Source organism: Coregonus lavaretus (genome assembly GCF_964263955.1).
Source record: "Coregonus lavaretus genome assembly, chromosome: 8".
Lineage (NCBI taxonomy): Eukaryota > Metazoa > Chordata > Actinopteri > Salmoniformes > Salmonidae > Coregonus > Coregonus lavaretus.
This window is the reverse complement of record NC_139995.1, coordinates 44,003,517-44,020,955: the sequence shown is the minus strand read 5'-3', so window position 1 is coordinate 44,020,955 and position 17,439 is coordinate 44,003,517. Positions and strand designations below refer to the sequence as shown.

The following is a 17,439-nucleotide window of genomic DNA, read 5'->3' as shown; positions in this document are numbered from 1 at the left end:
AGAGCAGTGATGTTTTGGGCTGTCGCTGGGCAACACGGACTTTCAACTCCCTCCAAAGATTTTCTATGGGGTTGAGATCTGGAGACTGGCTAGGCCACTCCAGGACCTTGAAATGCTTCTTACGAAGCCACTGCTTCGTTGCCCGGGCGGTGTGTTTGGGATCATTGTCATGCTGAAAGACCCAGCCACATTTCATCTTCAATGCCCTTGCTGATGGAAGGAGGTTTTCACTCAATCTCACGATACATGGCCCCATTCATTCTTTCCTTTACACGGATCAGTCGTCCTGGTCCCTTTGCAGAAAAACAGCCCCAAAGCATGATGTTTCCACCCCCATGCTTCACAGTAGGTATGGTGTTCTTTGGATGCAACTCAGCATTCTTTGTCCTCCAAACACGACGAGTTGAGTTTTTACCAAAAAGTTCTATGTTGGTTTCATCTGACCATATGACATTCTCCCAATCCTCTTCTGGATCATCCAGATGCACTCTAGCAAACTTCAGACGGGCTTGGACATGTACTGGCTTAAGCAGGGGGACACGTCTGTCACTGCAGGATTTCAGTCCCTGGCGGCTTAGTGTGTTACTGATGGTAGGCTTTGTTACTTTGGTCCCAGCTCTCTGCAGGTCATTCACTAGGTCCCCCCGTGTGGTTCTGTGATTTTTGCTCACCGTTCTTGTGATCATTTTGATCCCACGGGGGGAGATCTTGCGTGGAGCCCCAGATCGAGGGAGATTATCAGTGGTCTTGTATGTCTTCCATTTCCTAATAATTGCTCCCACAGTTGATTTCTTCAAACCAAGCTGCTTACCTATTGCAGATTCAGTCTTCCCAGCCTGGTGCAGGTCTACAATTTTGTTTCTGGTGTCCTTTGACAGCTCTTTGGTCTTGGCCATAGTGGAGTTTGGAGTGTGACTGTTTGAGGTTGTGGACAGGTGTCTTTTATACTGATAACAAGTTCAAACAGGTGCCATAAATACAGGTAACGAGTGGAGGACAGAGGAGCCTCTTAAAGAAGAAGTTACAGGTCTGTGAGAGCCAGAAATCTTGCTTGTTTGTAGGTGACCAAATACTTATTTTCCACCATAATTTGCAAATAAATTCATTAAAAATCCTACAATGTGATTTTCTGGATTTTTTCTGTCATAATTGACGTGTACCTATGATGAAAATTACAGGCCTCTTTCATCTTTTTAAGTGGGAGAACTTGCACAATTGGTGGCTGACTAAATACTTTTTTTCCCCCACTGTATGGCAAATAGAAATCCTATATGGATGGTGTTAAAAGATAGATGGGAGGTGTTGAATGGAATTGAAGGATGGGACTAATAACATCTAACAACAAACAATAACAAGATAACTAATAATGTAGGCACGCTGTGTCCATAATAAGTGTATGGGTTGTAGGTTGGGAGCTTTTGTGAAGGAGCACAGTTAGAAGGATATGGCATATGGAAGCAAACCGGATGGACATCATGAAAATGATCGGAGAGGTTGAGACTAGAAGAAGTTCAGGAGAAAGAACAAACACATTTTAATTATTGTAAAATTGACTGTGTCCATAAAATGTATAGTGGGTATGGGCTGGAAGTAGAGGCCTAGGCGTTGCTGTTCACTAGTTTACTCCAAGTAGGCAAAGGGTGGCAGGGTTGGAAAGTAATAAAGGGGAATATATATATATATATATATGTTTTTTAAAGGATGTGTATGTATATATGTGTGTATAAACAAACAAACATGGGGGATTGGAAGTGATGCAGACAATTACATTGATGGAAGTTACAATCTATCTGCAATATTAAGCTGACCTACCCAAAGCGCTGATCGTGGACTTCAGGAAACAGCAGAGGGAGCACCCACCTATCCACATCGACGAGACCGCAGTGGAGAAGGTGGAAAGCTTCATGATCCTCAGCGTACACATCATTGACAAACAAATGGTCCACCCACACAACAGCGCCTCTTCAACCTCAGGAGGCTGAAGAAATATGGCTTGGCACCTAAAACCCTCACAAACATTTACAGATGCACAATTGAGAGCATCCTGTCGGGCTGTATCACCGCCTGGTACGGCAACAGCACCGCCCGCAACCGCAGGGCTCTCCAGAGGGTGGTGCGGTCTGCCCAATGCATCACCGGAGGCAGACTACCTGCCCTCCAGGACACCTACAGCACCCGATGTCATAGGAAGGCTAAAAAGATCATTAAGGACAACAACCACCTGAGCCACTGCCTGTTCACCCCGCTGTCATCCAGAAGGCGAGGTCAGTACAGGTGCATCAAAGCTGGAACCGAGAGCTTCTATCTCAAGGCCATCAGACTGTTAAATAGCCATCACTAGCACCTTAGAGGCTGCTGCCCTATATACATAGACTTGAAATCACTGGCCACTTTAATAATGGAACACTAGTCACTTTTTAATAATAATAATATGCCATTTAGCAGACGCTTTTATCCAAAGTGACTTACAGTCATGCGTGCATACATTTTTGTATATGGGTGGTCCCGGGTTAATAATGTTTACATATTTTGCAGTACTCATCTCATATGTATATACTGTATTCTATTCTACTGTATTTTAGTCTATACTGCTCCGACATTGCTCGTCCAGATATTTATATATTATTAATTCCATTCTTTTACGTTACCTTTGTGTGTATTATGTGTATTGTTGTGAAATTGTTAGATATTACTGCACTGTTGGAGCTAGAAACACAAGCATTGCACTACACCCTCAATAACATCTGCTAAACATGTGTACGTGACCAATAACATTTGATTTGAGATATGGAGACGTTATAAATGAAACTGTCCCACAAAATGTGCATATGAAAATCATAACTGGCACACAGATCAGTAGAAATGGTACGATAACTTGGCACTCCAAATGGAAAAGGTTGCTGACCGCTGTTGTAGCCTATTACCGGCAACTTCAGGTGCATAATGGCAGAATCTGCGAAGGCCAGCAGCAGCGGGAGAAGGGGGTCGGAAACAGGTATTTTTCTTCTGGTTAGGCTATATTGATCTCTGAGTCCCTCTAGTAATGTGTGTCTAAAAATGTTATTGCAGTGCTTAAAGCATCAGACAAAGTAGCCTACATATAGTTGATTTTATTCAAACATAGGGTGTGTCGATGTTAGTTACCGTGTAGTAGCCTATTGCTACTACAGTATAGTGTAGCGTAACTGGATAACTATTTGTAAACCTGGTCTACCAGCCTGTGTACTGCTAGATCAGTGTCAACCAGTCGTAGTGCGGCTGTTTGTAGGGTTTTCTGAGAAGCAACACATCAACTGGCAGACCAATAATGGCATTGTGTGTGTAGATATACTGTACAGAGTAAGCATGTGCAGCTGATCTAGTGATTGTAATCTGTTAGCCACACAATAGTGCGCAGTTTGCACAAAAAAATTCAGCATATCTGAAACAGCAAACGTTTCCAGAATTAGACACTTCATATCTCAGCCAGATGCCGAAAAATTGGTTAATGCATTTGTTTAATCTAGGCTAGTTCTCTGTTAAAGCACCTCAGTTGTGGAACGGCTTGCCCTGTCAGGTAAGAGGGGCAGACAACATGGAGGTTTTTAAATGACTTTTAAAAACCCACCTTTTTGATCAGGTTTTTAATAAGTGATTTGTTTTATACATCCTCAGTTTTTTTTGTTCTTTTATTGTTTTAATGTGTAGTGTTTTGCCATTTTTAAATGCACTTTAAATAAAGTTTTATTTAACCATGTAACCATTTGTCTCTGGCTGATGGGTTAGGTTTATGATTAATGTTTTAAGCCTGGGACAGCTCTAACACCCGAGACAGATTAAGTTGTGAGCCTAATAGTTCAAATGAGATTCATGATTTAAAAGCTGCGTTCTTCCATCCTCTCCAACATGGTCCTATAGTGACAACCCTCCCCTGTGATTTTCTCAGGACCTGTTGGTGACTGCTGCCTTTGCCTTCCTGTGGCTGGTGTCCTCCTCTGCCTGGGGGAAGGGCCTGACTGATGTGAAGTGGGCCACCAACCCAAACCACCTGGTTGAGGCCTGCCAGCCCCAGTGCTCACCTGGAAACTTCCCCTCCATGGGAAAACTCTATGCCTCTGTGGTGAGCAATTCGATTTAGTAATACATTTTATTCCCAGAGGAACTTATGCCTTTTTCTCAATGTGATTTACAGGTATGTACAAGTCAAGCATGAATGACAGGGCTACAGGTATAGTGTCACATATAATGTAGCATTTGTCATTCCTTTCTGTTTGTATCCTGTAGCTCAGCTGGTAGAGCACGGCGCTTGTAACGCCAAGGTAGTGAGTTCGATCCCCGGGACCACCTATACACAAAAATGTATGCACGCATGACTGTAAGTCGCTTTGGATAAAAGCGTCTGCTAAATGGCATATTATTATTATTATTATTATTATTATTATTTTGTCTTTGTTTCGCACTTTCCTCCTCGTCCAGATTTTCGGATTTCTGAACCTCATCCTGTGGACAGGTAACTGTTGGTTCATCTTTAAGGAGACTCCCTTCCACAAGGACCCCAACCCACCAGCCACCATGGAGGAGGGTGGAGTCCCCAGCTCTTAATTTGCACAGAGCCCAAGCCAATCGCCAAGGTGCTTGGGACCCACACTGTTTCTCATGTAACCCTATTAAGAAGGAAACTAAAACGTCACGCAAAATTATGCTTTTTAATCACCAATTCCACACAGGCCCCTTTTCAATGACAGGCCTTAAGCTCAAGCTTCAGGGAAAGTAGTTAGGCTGTGTTTATTTACACAGGCAGCCCGATCCTGATATATATTTTTTTAAGTTCTGATGTGAAAAGATCTGTGATTATTATATTATTGGCCAAAAGGCCAATGAAAAATAAAATAATTGGGGTGCCTGTGTAAACACAGCCTAAGTTGCCCAACTCTAACCCTCCACCACAGCGACCCCTGGTTGTTGTTTTTATAGTTAATGTGAATGATTTGCTAGCTGCAGTCAACACTACCCCAATTTACATGTGTAAACCCTGAACAATTTTTAAAAATGGTATTTCCATTCCAAAATAAGTGACTTGCGTTAACTGTACGTAAAATGTATTCAGTTACTGTGAACGTGGCTTGAGTTGAACACTATGAAAGGAATCTGGGAATCTGTGATTTTCAAAATGTCTGATTTGGTAGCTTCCTCTAGAGCAGGTACTTTCAAACACATAGGCCTAGTAGAAAATGTCCCAACAGGGCTCGGACACACTACTGTAGCTGAACTGTGACTCGAATGGGGAAGTCCAGTAATGCTGCTGTTGACAGCACAGGCGGCCGGTTGTACCTTAATTAGGGAGGACGGGCTCTTTAGTAATGGCTGGAACAGAATCAATGGAATGGTATCGAACACATAAAACGCATGGTTTCCATGTCTTTGATTCCATTCACTCCATTCCAGCTATTATTATGAGCCGTCCTCCTGTGGTTGACATACACTAATTGTCTGGCCGTCAGTCCCCTCATTTTCCATGAATCTGATAAAGGAGATGAGGTCAAAGGTAATGTTGAAATCACCTGCTCTAGGTTGCCTTTCAGGTCAAAGTTTGGTCCTATAAATTAAAAAACAATTTAACTACTGTAACTTCAGTAACTCTCCAATATTCCACTACTACTACATGTTTTGAAACAGACCTCATGGATACATGGACGTTGCATTTCTGTCATGTTCTGAACACGTACTGCTTTGGTGCACTAAACTCGTCAGCGCTGTGTTAGCTACTTGATCCCACAATCGCTCCTGATGTTCAATGCGTTTCTCTCTTTGAAGTGTATGGCTTTTTGTCTTTGTTATTCATAATCAAATCAAAATCATTTTATTCGTCACATGCTTCATGAACAACCGGTGTGGACTAACAGTGAAATGCTTACTTACATATGAACAGTGCCTTGGTTATTTACACCAAATATAGCAGTAACACCAACTAATATGGACTACATTCAAGTTGAGAACACATTTCTAATAACTGCTGTCAATGTTTTAGTTATTCAAACTGTCGGTGCCTATATTTCAGCGCAATGCTGGTTGGTGTATTGTTTACTCAATACCTGCAGATAACTGTTGCATTTTTGTGGAAATTACTCAAATGAAGCCAAACTCTTTTTACATTATTGTTTTGTAAAGTTGTGACATTGAAACAACTAAAACACAAAGTTACCTCAGTATTTGACTCTTCTCAAAATGTTTGTTGGACGATAAACCGAAAAATTATCGACACCGACCACTTATCGCAGGCATTTTGCTGATAACGTTCATTACGATAAGTAGCCTATGGTAGAGAAATGTGAAGTTTGAAATAACTTTGCTAATATGGGTGATTGTTATAGCCATCAATTGTCCCATTAACAATCGTAGTAGTTTAAAGGGTAATTTTTTTACTTGTTATAAAATGTTGTTCTATTTATCGTTATTGCATCAATTCAGGCATTTTATCGCGATATGGTTTTGTCTGTCGCCCAGCTCTAGTTTGAACAGGAAAAAGCGACTTTCGAATGATGTTATTATTTTGTATTTTTTTAACTTACATTAATAATAATACAAACTTTCATGGCTTCAGTGCGTTTTAGAAAATATCTATAACTTGTGCAACTTCTCTCCCTGAATAAGTTTTATGCCTGCATGGTTGTATTTTATTTGTTTTTTCTGTTTTGTCACACCACTGGGCTAGCTACAGACTCATTTGAAGAATGGTAAATGGCGCTGCCATGTAACACAAATGGCAACATGTAGGTGCCAAAATTAATGAATCCTTCAGTATTTCTTGAACATTGTTTTTTTGTTTTTCTCACTCATTGGTCCTACATTTTAATTTAGCCAATGATTGCATTTGATGGTTATGTGGGGATGACCTATGTCCTGCTCCTATGGGAAGTAAATGGAACTTGTTATTTTGTTTTTGCACTAATTGTTTTGTAATTAATGTAATTTTGACATCCTGTTCCTTATGAGTGTTGTGATTTGAGGCCTCTAGTGATTTACATAGGGAAGGCTTAAGTCAATCAGTCATCAAAGGACACTGATCTTTTAGATCATTTGTGCCATTTTTTAATTTGAATAGAAAGAATCTAGCTTTTTAGGATAAATCAGGGTTGGCCTTTATTGTCTGATGGGATTTCTAAAATGTGACTTCTATTTTGTGCCTTGTTTGTACAAATGAAACATGATAATGTCTGTACATCCTCAGTATTGACACTGCATTAAAGGATGAGAGAGCTGCAACAACTGCTGTACTGATGTTTGTTCACACTGCTCTGTGACTGTTACCAGTTAATTAAGATTACAGTTAATATTTTAGCCACAAGATGGTACTATTGCATTTCATATAACTAAGGTTGCAAAGTAATTGTAACAGTGCTTTTTTTTGGCCACAAGGTAGTACTGTTTTCTACATATGCCCAATCCCTACCATAAACCCCTTTGTATGTACATCTACATTTAAGAAAAAGTTGGATAGATGTAAGCAATAACTAAATTCCTGTCAGAGGGCAAGGTGTTATACAAGTGCATGAGAGGTAGGTTGACCAGCAAAATAAAGTACTGAACCGGTTCGAACCACACACAAAGTAACTATCGTTCCCTTTTAAACCTCAAATGTCTTTTTTTTTTTTTTTATATATATATTTAGCTCAACATTTAATTACTTAACCAATCAGTGCGGATAGAGCAGCAAGCTATTGACATGCACAGGACAGACAAGTGTAGGGTGCGAGATGCGACTGAAATTTTGCAGGTGGAGGAGGCTTGGCATGAAATGCTGGGCATCTTGTTATGACGCATTATCTGAATTAGGCCCACATAATTATACCTACAGAGGAGCGGCTTCTATTCAACTTTGAATGTCGTTCAACTTCAGAGTTGGCTTAAAGGGAAATGTAAAATTTCAGCTTCCTATTCATCTCCAGCACCACCCCCAACAACATATGTGAAGATAGAAACGCACTATGTTTGGTCAAAAATATGACAACCAATTAGTAGTCAATGCCTATTCATATTTGGTTAAGATCACGATGCACACCGATGTCATTGGAAACACTGATCTTCCTTTATAAAACTTTTTTTTTTAACTAACTGGACCAGAGCTAGCTAACATTTTAGTCATTTAGCAGACGCTCTTATCCAGAGCGACTTACAGTTAGTGCATACATAATTTTTTAATTTTTCATACTGGCCCCCTGTGGGAATCGAACCCACAACCCTGGCGTTGCATGCTCTACCAACTGAGCTACATCCATGCCGGCCATTCCCTCCACTACCCTGGACGACGCTGGGCCAATTGTGCGCCGCCCCATGGGTCTCCCGGTCGCTACGACAGAGCCTGGATTCGAACCAGGATCTCTAGTGGGGGGGGGAAAATGCATGGAACGTAAAATAACGTTATTAACCAGTTCCCATGCTTTTAAAAAGAACGGTTCTGTTCTGGAACAGTGTAGACGTTGCATGCATCAACCAATGGTTGCACGCTACGTCATCGACTGTGCCGTAGGGCATCAGATTGCTAAAACGTGTTTAGCTGAGAAACTAGATTGTAAAATCTGGCATTCGTCAGCAATGCCTGGGCAGAGGAATGTGCCCCAAATCTCAGGCCAATTCATGTTATGGCATTGAACTGTGCACGACAGATAGACCAAAACCAGCAGACTGTGGCCATCAAGGAGTTGTGCACGCAACCCCAGGGGACCCAGTCTGGGCTGGCCACACGACCTTGTATGTTTGTTTCGGTTTCAAATGTACTACTGAAGCACAACAGAGCTTGAAATAGCAAGGCCTTCCCATCTCGTCCATAGCATCCATAAACACTCAACAGACAGTCAAGTGACCTGCTCTTTGCCAGTTCCCTCTAGTCTGGTCCTCCCCTAGAGTTTTTTCGACTATACAGGCTACATGCGGGCGTTTCATGAACGCGCACGCAGGTACTTCCCATCCCTTTCGTGAACGCGGAATATGACGTAAGTCTCTTGCCGCGCAGTGATGATGGCGGTGCGTGAACGCGCAGTAAATGTAATGGCTGCTCTGGAACGGCGGGTGCCTAGTCTCGATGATTTCGTGGGCGAAAGCTGGAGCGCCTGGGCCGAGAGAGCCGGTGTGACTGCGTCGGAAGGTAAGGGAGCACTTTGGCATCGGTATTGTTAGATATCAAACCGATGGTCATTCTGTTGAGGTTTATTTTCGAGGAAACGGGCGGCAGCCTTAACCATGCTACCCAAACAAAGACCCTGCTGGGTCCTAGCGCTGGGAGGATAACGTGTTGCTCTGTCCCAGGTCCTAGCGCATACGGCGTCTTCCCATAAAATAAGTGATAATCGTTTCTATTTGATCCTCGTTATGATGTTTTATGTATACACAGACCATGAAAAGAATTTGACAATATTATCTTATTACAACGGCACACACCCAAATAGAACTATGGCCCTACAGCGGAAGGCGTCTTGTATTAGTTGTAGCGATGGTAGGGCGAACAACTTCTTGCCATGGAAAGCTAGCTAGCCGTATTAGCAATGAAGTTAAGCTAATAATGCTAGCAGGATGATACAGACACCGGCGACTAAGGAGGAGTCTGATGCTGTTGCCACCATGTAACATTTAAGTAATCTAGATTTTTATTTCAGTGCGAATTTTGAGCTATTCTCGATTGATGGAATGGTGATGTGACAACAGTTTTTGGAAATACTGTGTATTCGAGGCACAATTTATTTTTTGAGTTTCCATACGAGATCTGTGTCTTCATAGCTCCAAGTGTGTGTGTGTGTATGTGTGTGTGTGCGCGCGCATTCATTGTCAGGCACCGCTCCAAGTTCTACTCTCCCCTTACTTTCTTATAAACCAACAATTCTCAAACACAAAATTAACATAATTCCATCAGTGCACACGTGTATGAGATCTAAAATCATGTTCGTAACCTAAATCAAGCACCAGACAGAGAGGACAAATTCGCCATACAAAATGAAGTCACCTATCCAGTTTATTCCAAAATTAACATCCACACTGAAAGGGAATTCCCATATATACATCCTGTATGGAACCTGTACCCGCTGCTTATCTCTGTGTGCCAGTTGTTAGACCAGAGGTACAGGTTCTGCTCCTGACTTCCTGTGTAGTCAACACAGACAAGGTGATGAATCTCAATAGTGTCTTTCCCTCATCTCCTCTGCCCTTATCCACTGATATGGAAGAACTGGACTGGCAAAGGTGTTTGTCTTCCATGTTGTTTTCACTTGATCTGCCTTTCAGATCATTGCGGATCAAAGGAAGATGTAATGAAGGAACCACCTCTTGACTATTGAGATGCACCCAAAGCTGACTAGCCTTGCATGTGTATCCTGTATGTACACCTCAGTCACAGTCTCTGTTTTCAGGCTCCGATGGTGATGACTGCAGCAAGAATGGGAAGAAAGCAGCTGAGGCAATGTCTCTTAGGAAGGAAGGTAAGTATTTTTTGGAACACTTGTAAGATTACATCCTTCATACTTAGGTTTAGATTTGCCTCTAACATTACTGATCTGGGTCACCTAGCTAGCCACATCCGAACATGCCACTGCAGCACAATGTGTTTGTGTGTCCCAAACAGTGTGTGTCTCTCCAGATTTGTCTCCTCTTCCTCTCGTGCTTGTGGGTGTCTTGTCTTAAGAGATGAATGTGGTTGGGGGGCATGGGGGGGGGGGCTGCTGCCTGCCAGGGTCTCTCTGTACCCAGGTGCCCTCTGGCAACCAGCCTGGCAGTCTGCAGCAGCAGCTGTCTGACCGACGCTGCCTCGTGTGTGTATTTGTCTGCCTGCTTTTGTTCCTGTGTGTTTTACAGAGAGAGGTAGACACTGTGATGTGTGTTTGTATCTATACATACTTTCTCCATGTGATTTCTCACCTCCTGTTGGTCCTCTCGCCCCCCCCCCCCCCCCCACACACAGACATGTCCATTTTCGGCCACTACCCGGGCAAAGATGACTTCTACTTGGTGGTGTGTAGCCACTGTGGCCAGGTGGTCAAGCCCCAGGCCTTTGAGAAGCATTGTGAGAGGAGACACGGCCCCCTGAGCAAACTGTACACCCGCCTCCGCTCCCCCCCTCCAGCACCTCAGCAGCGCCCCCGCCATAGCCACTCCCCATCCTCCGCCCACACAACCTCATTCTGGGAAGGGAGGGGGCAAGGGACCGGGGCACCAAGAGCAGCCCCCCCATCTACACCCCCACAGTTCAGACACACCAAGCCCCCCAAGGAAGGAGTACGGTAAGAGGGATGGGCTAGATGGATCAAGGGTGGGGGTTGAGGAAGAGGAGGGATTAGAGGATAGGGGTGGCCTTTCTCTATTTTCCATGGTGAAAACCATCTTGTTATTGTATCCATAACCATCTGTGAGATGTATTTTAAAAATGTATTCTGATGATTCATTTCGATGTTTTAAAAATCTGACCGTCTCTCTTGTCCCTTCAGCCACTCCCCCCTGGATAAGAGTCCCCACAGCGGTCACTCTGAATCAGCCGTGTTCAAGCAGCCTCCACCCCTGGAGCCTCCCCTGAGCTCCCCACCCCCCTCCCTCAGAGACCCACCCTGGCCGCATGGAGGCACCCCGCCTGGCCGGCCATCCCCCACGCCGGCCGGCCGGCCATCCACCACCCCGCCCGGCCGGCCCTCCACTAGTGAGAGGACACACACCCAGAGAAAGGAGGCCATATCGGTCGCTACCCTCCCTGGCCATCTCCGTGGACCAAGACCTTACAACAAAGTGGCCTCCAGTGAGTCTTTCTTTCCTTTAACTGTAATTCATGCAGGTTTGGGTCACAGAGATGAAATGTCTTTTTTTAAGAGAGACGGGCCTCCCCCTCTGAACACAAGGAAAGGAAGCTAGTGTAGACTATTGAGTCACAGCTATCTGATGTTTGATTGCTATTAAGACACTCTTCTGTTCCTGTCATCTCCAGGGAGAGAGTGTGATCTAGACAAGCACTGTGGAGTACTGGACTCCGAGAGGAAGAAAGTCTGCACTCGTCTCCTGACCTGCAATGTAAGTTCACACTCACCCGCTCATATAAACTGTCATCTTCCTTCTCTATCCCCGTCTCCTCTCTTCTTGTCCTAGCGATGACGTCACAGCACCAATTTTCAACGACGTAGCGTTTCCCCCCCCCCCTTCTCTGCCTGTGTGCACCGTTGCTGTGACTTCTGTTGCACAGACAGCTTCTCACACTCATTTGCGGCAGAATTTTGTGGGAAAAGTCTCTAAATGCTATCAAAATCATAGAAATCTTCAGTGTCAAAACTCCCCAAAGGCAGCCTGAAAAGTAACGGAATTTGTTGCTAGCCACTTTTACCAATAAAAGTTGCTGGAGGGGTCTGAAAACTCGCTAAATATAGTGACAAAGTTGCTAAATTGGCAACACTGGGGGTGAAAGTAAGTCAGTCTGAGACGGAGTACTGGTAAAATAAATAGTGAGGGTACGCCGTACCGGTTGAACATGAGCCTATCACAAAAATTACAACTGTTGGCTGTTACACTATTATTTATCATTATCGCATGAAAAATGTGCGAATATACTGGAAAACGTGTGTAATACGCTCCAAAATGCGAGGTGGTTCGACGATAACAGTTAAATTTTGCAAAGGCAGAGACGAGTGACAGAAACGCGCGCGGACAGTGGATGCATCAATTCAGGTTACACATGTAGACCGTATGTCAATGTCATTCATTACACTTCTTGGTGTTTTGTTACAGATGTCTCTTTACATTCATCAAATGGCAGGTGCACTGTATGACTGCGGAAATTATTTTAGGGTGGACGAATGTGCGCAGGGAGCCTTTTGAAGTGATTGTTTAGCAATCAGATTAAAACATTGCTGGTTATGTTTATGCCACATTAGAAGGTTGCATAGGAGGTACCATACTGGTAAGAAATTAAATATACTTTAACCCCTGGTTACAACTGATCTATTTGTTTAAATAACTTATCTGGCTCCTCCATTGGAGGTCCCACCGGCAAGAGATGGGAATCCCTTTCCAAAAGACAGTCAACGATATATGCCAAGAGTAATAACTTGGATCTTTCTTTTTATCTGTGATTCAGCACAGTAAGAGAAGGGGGAACTATCAGACACAGATAAGAGACATATCTAGGTTATTATTACTATCCTATGATAATAGGAGGAGCTCCAATGATAATGGTTCCCTTCAAAACCAGTACCCCATAGATAACATAGTAATTACTTCCATTTATGACGTCACATCGGGCATGGATTTCAAACAGACACTTTTAAACAAAAAATGGATGACATTACTAGTAGGCCTAATTGTGGAGTGCCCCTTTTGAATTATGAGGATGACTAATTTCTCCCCATTTTACTTTCTCTTTGTCTTCCTCTCACCTGTCTCTCCTGTTTTCTACACAGCTATTTGTTGCTATGGCAGCATAATACACTCGGCGTCTAAATATCATGTTGCTTCGTGATTGTGGTTGTTGCCTTAGTATTTGAAAAGTTTGCCATATAAGGGAAGGGGTATTTTGTGTAGGGCATTGAGGACATTGTGGTATTGAATATGACCCCTAGTCCTGGAGCCCTGGTGTAGTTAGTGTTAAAGAGAAACTACCTCCTCCTTTCCTTATTAAAATCACTGATCTGACATGACTAGGAAGGTGACGGCAAAGTAGTAGAAACCTTACTTTCACCCATCCCGCCATGTTAGATTAGTGATTACTTAAAGTTAAGATGAGGCTTTTGTCAAAGTACTGACATGGCCACTGTCTAGAGCTGAGAGCACAGGAAGGGGCTGTGTGTCTGTGGCGCAGGCTGCTGGTTTGTCTAAAAGAGGAACCCGGCCGTGTCTCTCAGTGCAAAGAGGGGTCACGTGTAGGCAGGAGCAGAGAACCCCATTTACAGGAAATGGAAAGAGAAAGGAATGAATCTGAGGAAAACGGCTTCCCTCCCTCACTTCTTGTTCAGACGCCCACACTGTATCTTTCTTAATGTCTAATTGTCTGCTGTACCAGGGCTTATCCTCCCTCTTTACCAAGACTAGTTGATACAACAATCTATTGCCATCAGCTGTTATACCTACATATTGTTCATGAAATGTTGCCTCTTTTTAAATGTTTTCTACAGATCTCTCATGATGGTTTAGGCTCTAGTTTCCTGTCCCCTTGGAGGTACCAAAGCCAGGTCTTCTGATGCTTGTTTCCTTCAAATAATCTCTTTCCTGATAGTTTGTCACTCCCCTCATCCCCAACCCTTGTGCTGCTCTGAACAGATTGTCTCAGGCGTATGTTATGTGTGATTCAGATCTCTAGCAGCACAGTTAAATGGTAATGAATCTCACCATGTCTCAGACCCATCTGTGCCTCAGAATGTGGTGATGAGAGAACAGATTTACCAATATCCTAAAATTAGTGAACTAGATTGAAACCGATCATTCATTTCAGACCATCGGTGGTTCTTAGGTCTTGCCTGTCATAGGGGCTCGGCGCTATAGTTTTCACTCCAAAAACAGAAGGAAGGTTGGACAGCATCACCCATATATTCACTGCACTAGAACAATTTATCATTTCTATTTGGATGAAAAGCACAGGCTAATTTTATTTTTAAGTTGACCAAGTCTTTGTCCAAGCACCTTTTTGTGTAAGAAACAGACATTTTATAAACAAATCAACTATTAATGTATAGTTTTTGTCTCCCTCGTCTGTTTCTTTCTCTTCTCCTTAGATTCACTCTATTCACCAGCGGCGAAAGGTTTCTGGTCGGAGTAAAAACTTTGACCAGCTGGTGACTGAGCTGAAGACGGGGGTCCGGATCCGTGATCGGGGGGCTCAGACCCAGGAGGGGAGCGGCTCAGGCCGGTCCCCCAGCCCAGAGGCCCACAGGGACCCCCCAGCTACCCCCCACTGCAGGAGGCCTCTCACCAACAACCCTGCCTTCAGGTGGGGGACTAATGTTATCAGCTGTGGTCAAATCATAGTAAAGATACTTGTGGTACCTACTTGTGGTAGATGTGGACAAAATATAAATGTGTGTGTTCAGTCGGTCCAGGGCTTCTTCAGAGAGCGCTCCAGAGGAGGACAAACCTCGTCAAGAGGAGGGTAGCACCCAAGCCCCATCACCCCTCACCCATGGGCGCATTTCCAGCGATGAGAGCGAGGGAGAGGGGCCTGAGGAACCAATCGAATACCCCTCGTCCTCTTGGCACCCCAAACCAGCCGCGGTAAGATTACAGGATGTCAACAACCACTCCTAGTATTATCACTGCAGTATGGTGACCTTTTGACAGCTGTAGAACGCAGGGATGTTGCCAACACTGACTGTGTTATCACTCCCCTAACACCCCGTGCTCTGTCTCCTCTCCTCTACCTAGGGGTGTTCGTTTGGCAGTCATGTGATGGGTCATGGTATGTACACCTTTGACCGGCGGCTCCACCACCTTCGGTCGGCTCTCAATGCCATGGTGGAGCAGCACATCAGCGCACACCTCTGGAAGTAAGATTTCTTTCAATGTGTGTCCTGTGGTAACAGTATACAAGGTCTACTGGTGTAGCTGTTTGGCATAACCGCTACATGGTGCTGTTCGAGTGCTGTTTTTCTGATTTGTTTCCTCTCTGAACAAACTATTGAATTGTAGTTTTCTGTCTGGATCTAATACAGATATATTTTCTATCTGCAGGAAAATACCTCAAGCGTCAGACCTCCAGTCCCAAAGTCCCTCTGCGAAGAGCATCTCCTCTCCCTCCTCCTCATCCTTTTCTTCCTCTCTGCATTCTAAAGTCCGGACAGGAAGCCACAGAATCCCCCCATCCCTCAGGCCTTCCTCTTCCTCCCACAGACCAGAGAAGGAGACACGCCTACAAATCTCCTCCCACTCCACAGCCATTAACCAATCAGAGAATTCCAGTGGCAGTGGCAGCCATATTGTAGCCCCTGCGCCCCCTCCTGTCCGTCAGGCAGGTCCAGGGCGGCCGCCAGGTCCCGGGAGGCCCAAGAACCCGGTGGGGCGACCCAGCAAGCAGCAACTGAGACTCAGAGAGGAGGCTGCTGCTGCCGCCGCCGCAGCACTCCGTAAACGTAAAGCCCCGTCACAGGAGGGTGAGCACTCCGGCCCAGACAGGAACTCTATCATCCTCCAGGACAGGGGACGGCCCACATCCACTTCCTCTAAGACCGCCCCGCCCACCCCTCACAGCCAGACCAATGGCACGCTCTCCCCCAGCAGCAAACCCCGCCCCCAGCCATCCCCCTCGGAGCCCCATTCGCCAGCAGCTGCCTGGGCGTTTAAACGGATACACCTACCCTCTGGACACTCTTCCTCCCCACCCGACCCTCACTTTCGCGGGGGGGACTCAGGACTGCACGGGAGGGGGGCAACGGGGTACGAGCACAGGGGGCTGGGGAAGAAACGCAAGGGGGGCAGCAGTGAACCCTCTCCCCCCTCCAAACCGCACCGCCTGCCCTCTTCCCCTCGCTCCAATTTCTACCCCTGGAAGGACAGTAAGGGGGGAGCGCTACCTGGCGGGGTGGAGAAGAAAATGGGGACACAGAAGGTGGGTTGAGGCATTTGTTATTCCTATTGTTTACAATTTACGATTATATTATGAATATATTATCTACATATGGTACAAATTATATTGTATGTAATATGTTATCCTAGTTTTTGTGACTATAAAGCAGCCATTTGACTGTCGTTTTCCTGCTCTCTCCACAGCCAAAACTGCACCATTAAGAGTGCCTGCCTTACAAGCCACTGAGGGAGTCAGCCCTGCCTGCACTTTCAGACATCATGCCTCAGACTGTGGCTACAGGACTCAAGAGATGTGTGTGAGTGTGACTGGATATTCAAGCTTATGTTTGTGTGTGTTCAGGTGCGTGTGTCTATTGACTCCTATATGAGAGTATGAGTGTACAGGTAGGTGTGTGAGTGAGAGAGAGTGTTTACGACCAATACAGTATGAGTTATGTGTTGTTCAGTTCCTGAGTCGGATGTGGGTGTGTATGTGAGTTTGCTGTTGTTGGTGAGTGTGTGCAGGACAAAGGGAACACGTGAATTTCTGTGTATGAATTTAGAAATACCTCAAGACCTTCTGGTTATGCTGCTAAATAAATATGTTGGTTTATAAAAATGGATAAAAAATATCCTTTACACATGCTTGAAGTTGTGGCCTTTCATTTATTAGGAGGGAATATCATTTTTTGCACCCTTGATATACCAGATCATAAAACTACCCCTTCCTAAATATTAGCTGACCAGACAGTTACTCATGTGTCCCAAATACCGGCTTCTTTTATACAAGCATGGCAGTCTGAGAAATTATCTCACTGTATTGTCTAATTACTGTTGTATGACGCCAGTATATTAAGTAGTGACAGACCGGTTGGGTAGCCTACACACCTGTGCGTCAAGGTTCGACAAGGCGCGACAAGGAGCGCTCAGGTAGCATGTCATCGCTCACGT

General features: G+C 44.5%; 2 protein-coding genes across 2 annotated transcripts in view; both read left to right on the top strand.

The window, feature by feature from the left end:
- The window catches only part of LOC311133759 (synaptophysin-like protein 1), a 31,768-nt gene extending 24,528 nt beyond the window's left edge, over window positions 1-7,240 (top strand). The window contains exons 5-6 of the mRNA XM_084167314.1: window positions 3,926-4,099; window positions 4,456-7,240. Of these exons, the coding sequence (XP_084023440.1) occupies window positions 3,926-4,099; window positions 4,456-4,581 (300 nt within the window). The 3' untranslated portion in view covers window positions 4,582-7,240. The remainder of the gene's footprint in view (window positions 1-3,925; window positions 4,100-4,455) is intronic.
- A 1,751-nt stretch (window positions 7,241-8,991) lies between these two features.
- On the top strand, window positions 8,992-17,134 carry LOC311133574 (ataxin-7-like protein 2; the record flags this gene model as incomplete). Its single annotated transcript, XM_084167081.1, has 10 exons — window positions 8,992-9,121; window positions 10,377-10,445; window positions 10,925-11,243; window positions 11,448-11,749; window positions 11,936-12,018; window positions 14,706-14,920; window positions 15,021-15,201; window positions 15,352-15,473; window positions 15,658-16,531; window positions 16,693-17,134. The coding sequence occupies 10 exons, from the start codon at window positions 8,992-8,994 to the stop codon at window positions 16,708-16,710; spliced, it is 2,313 nt and encodes a 770-aa protein (XP_084023207.1). The 3' UTR covers window positions 16,711-17,134.
- Window positions 17,135-17,439: the final 305 nt, after the last annotated feature.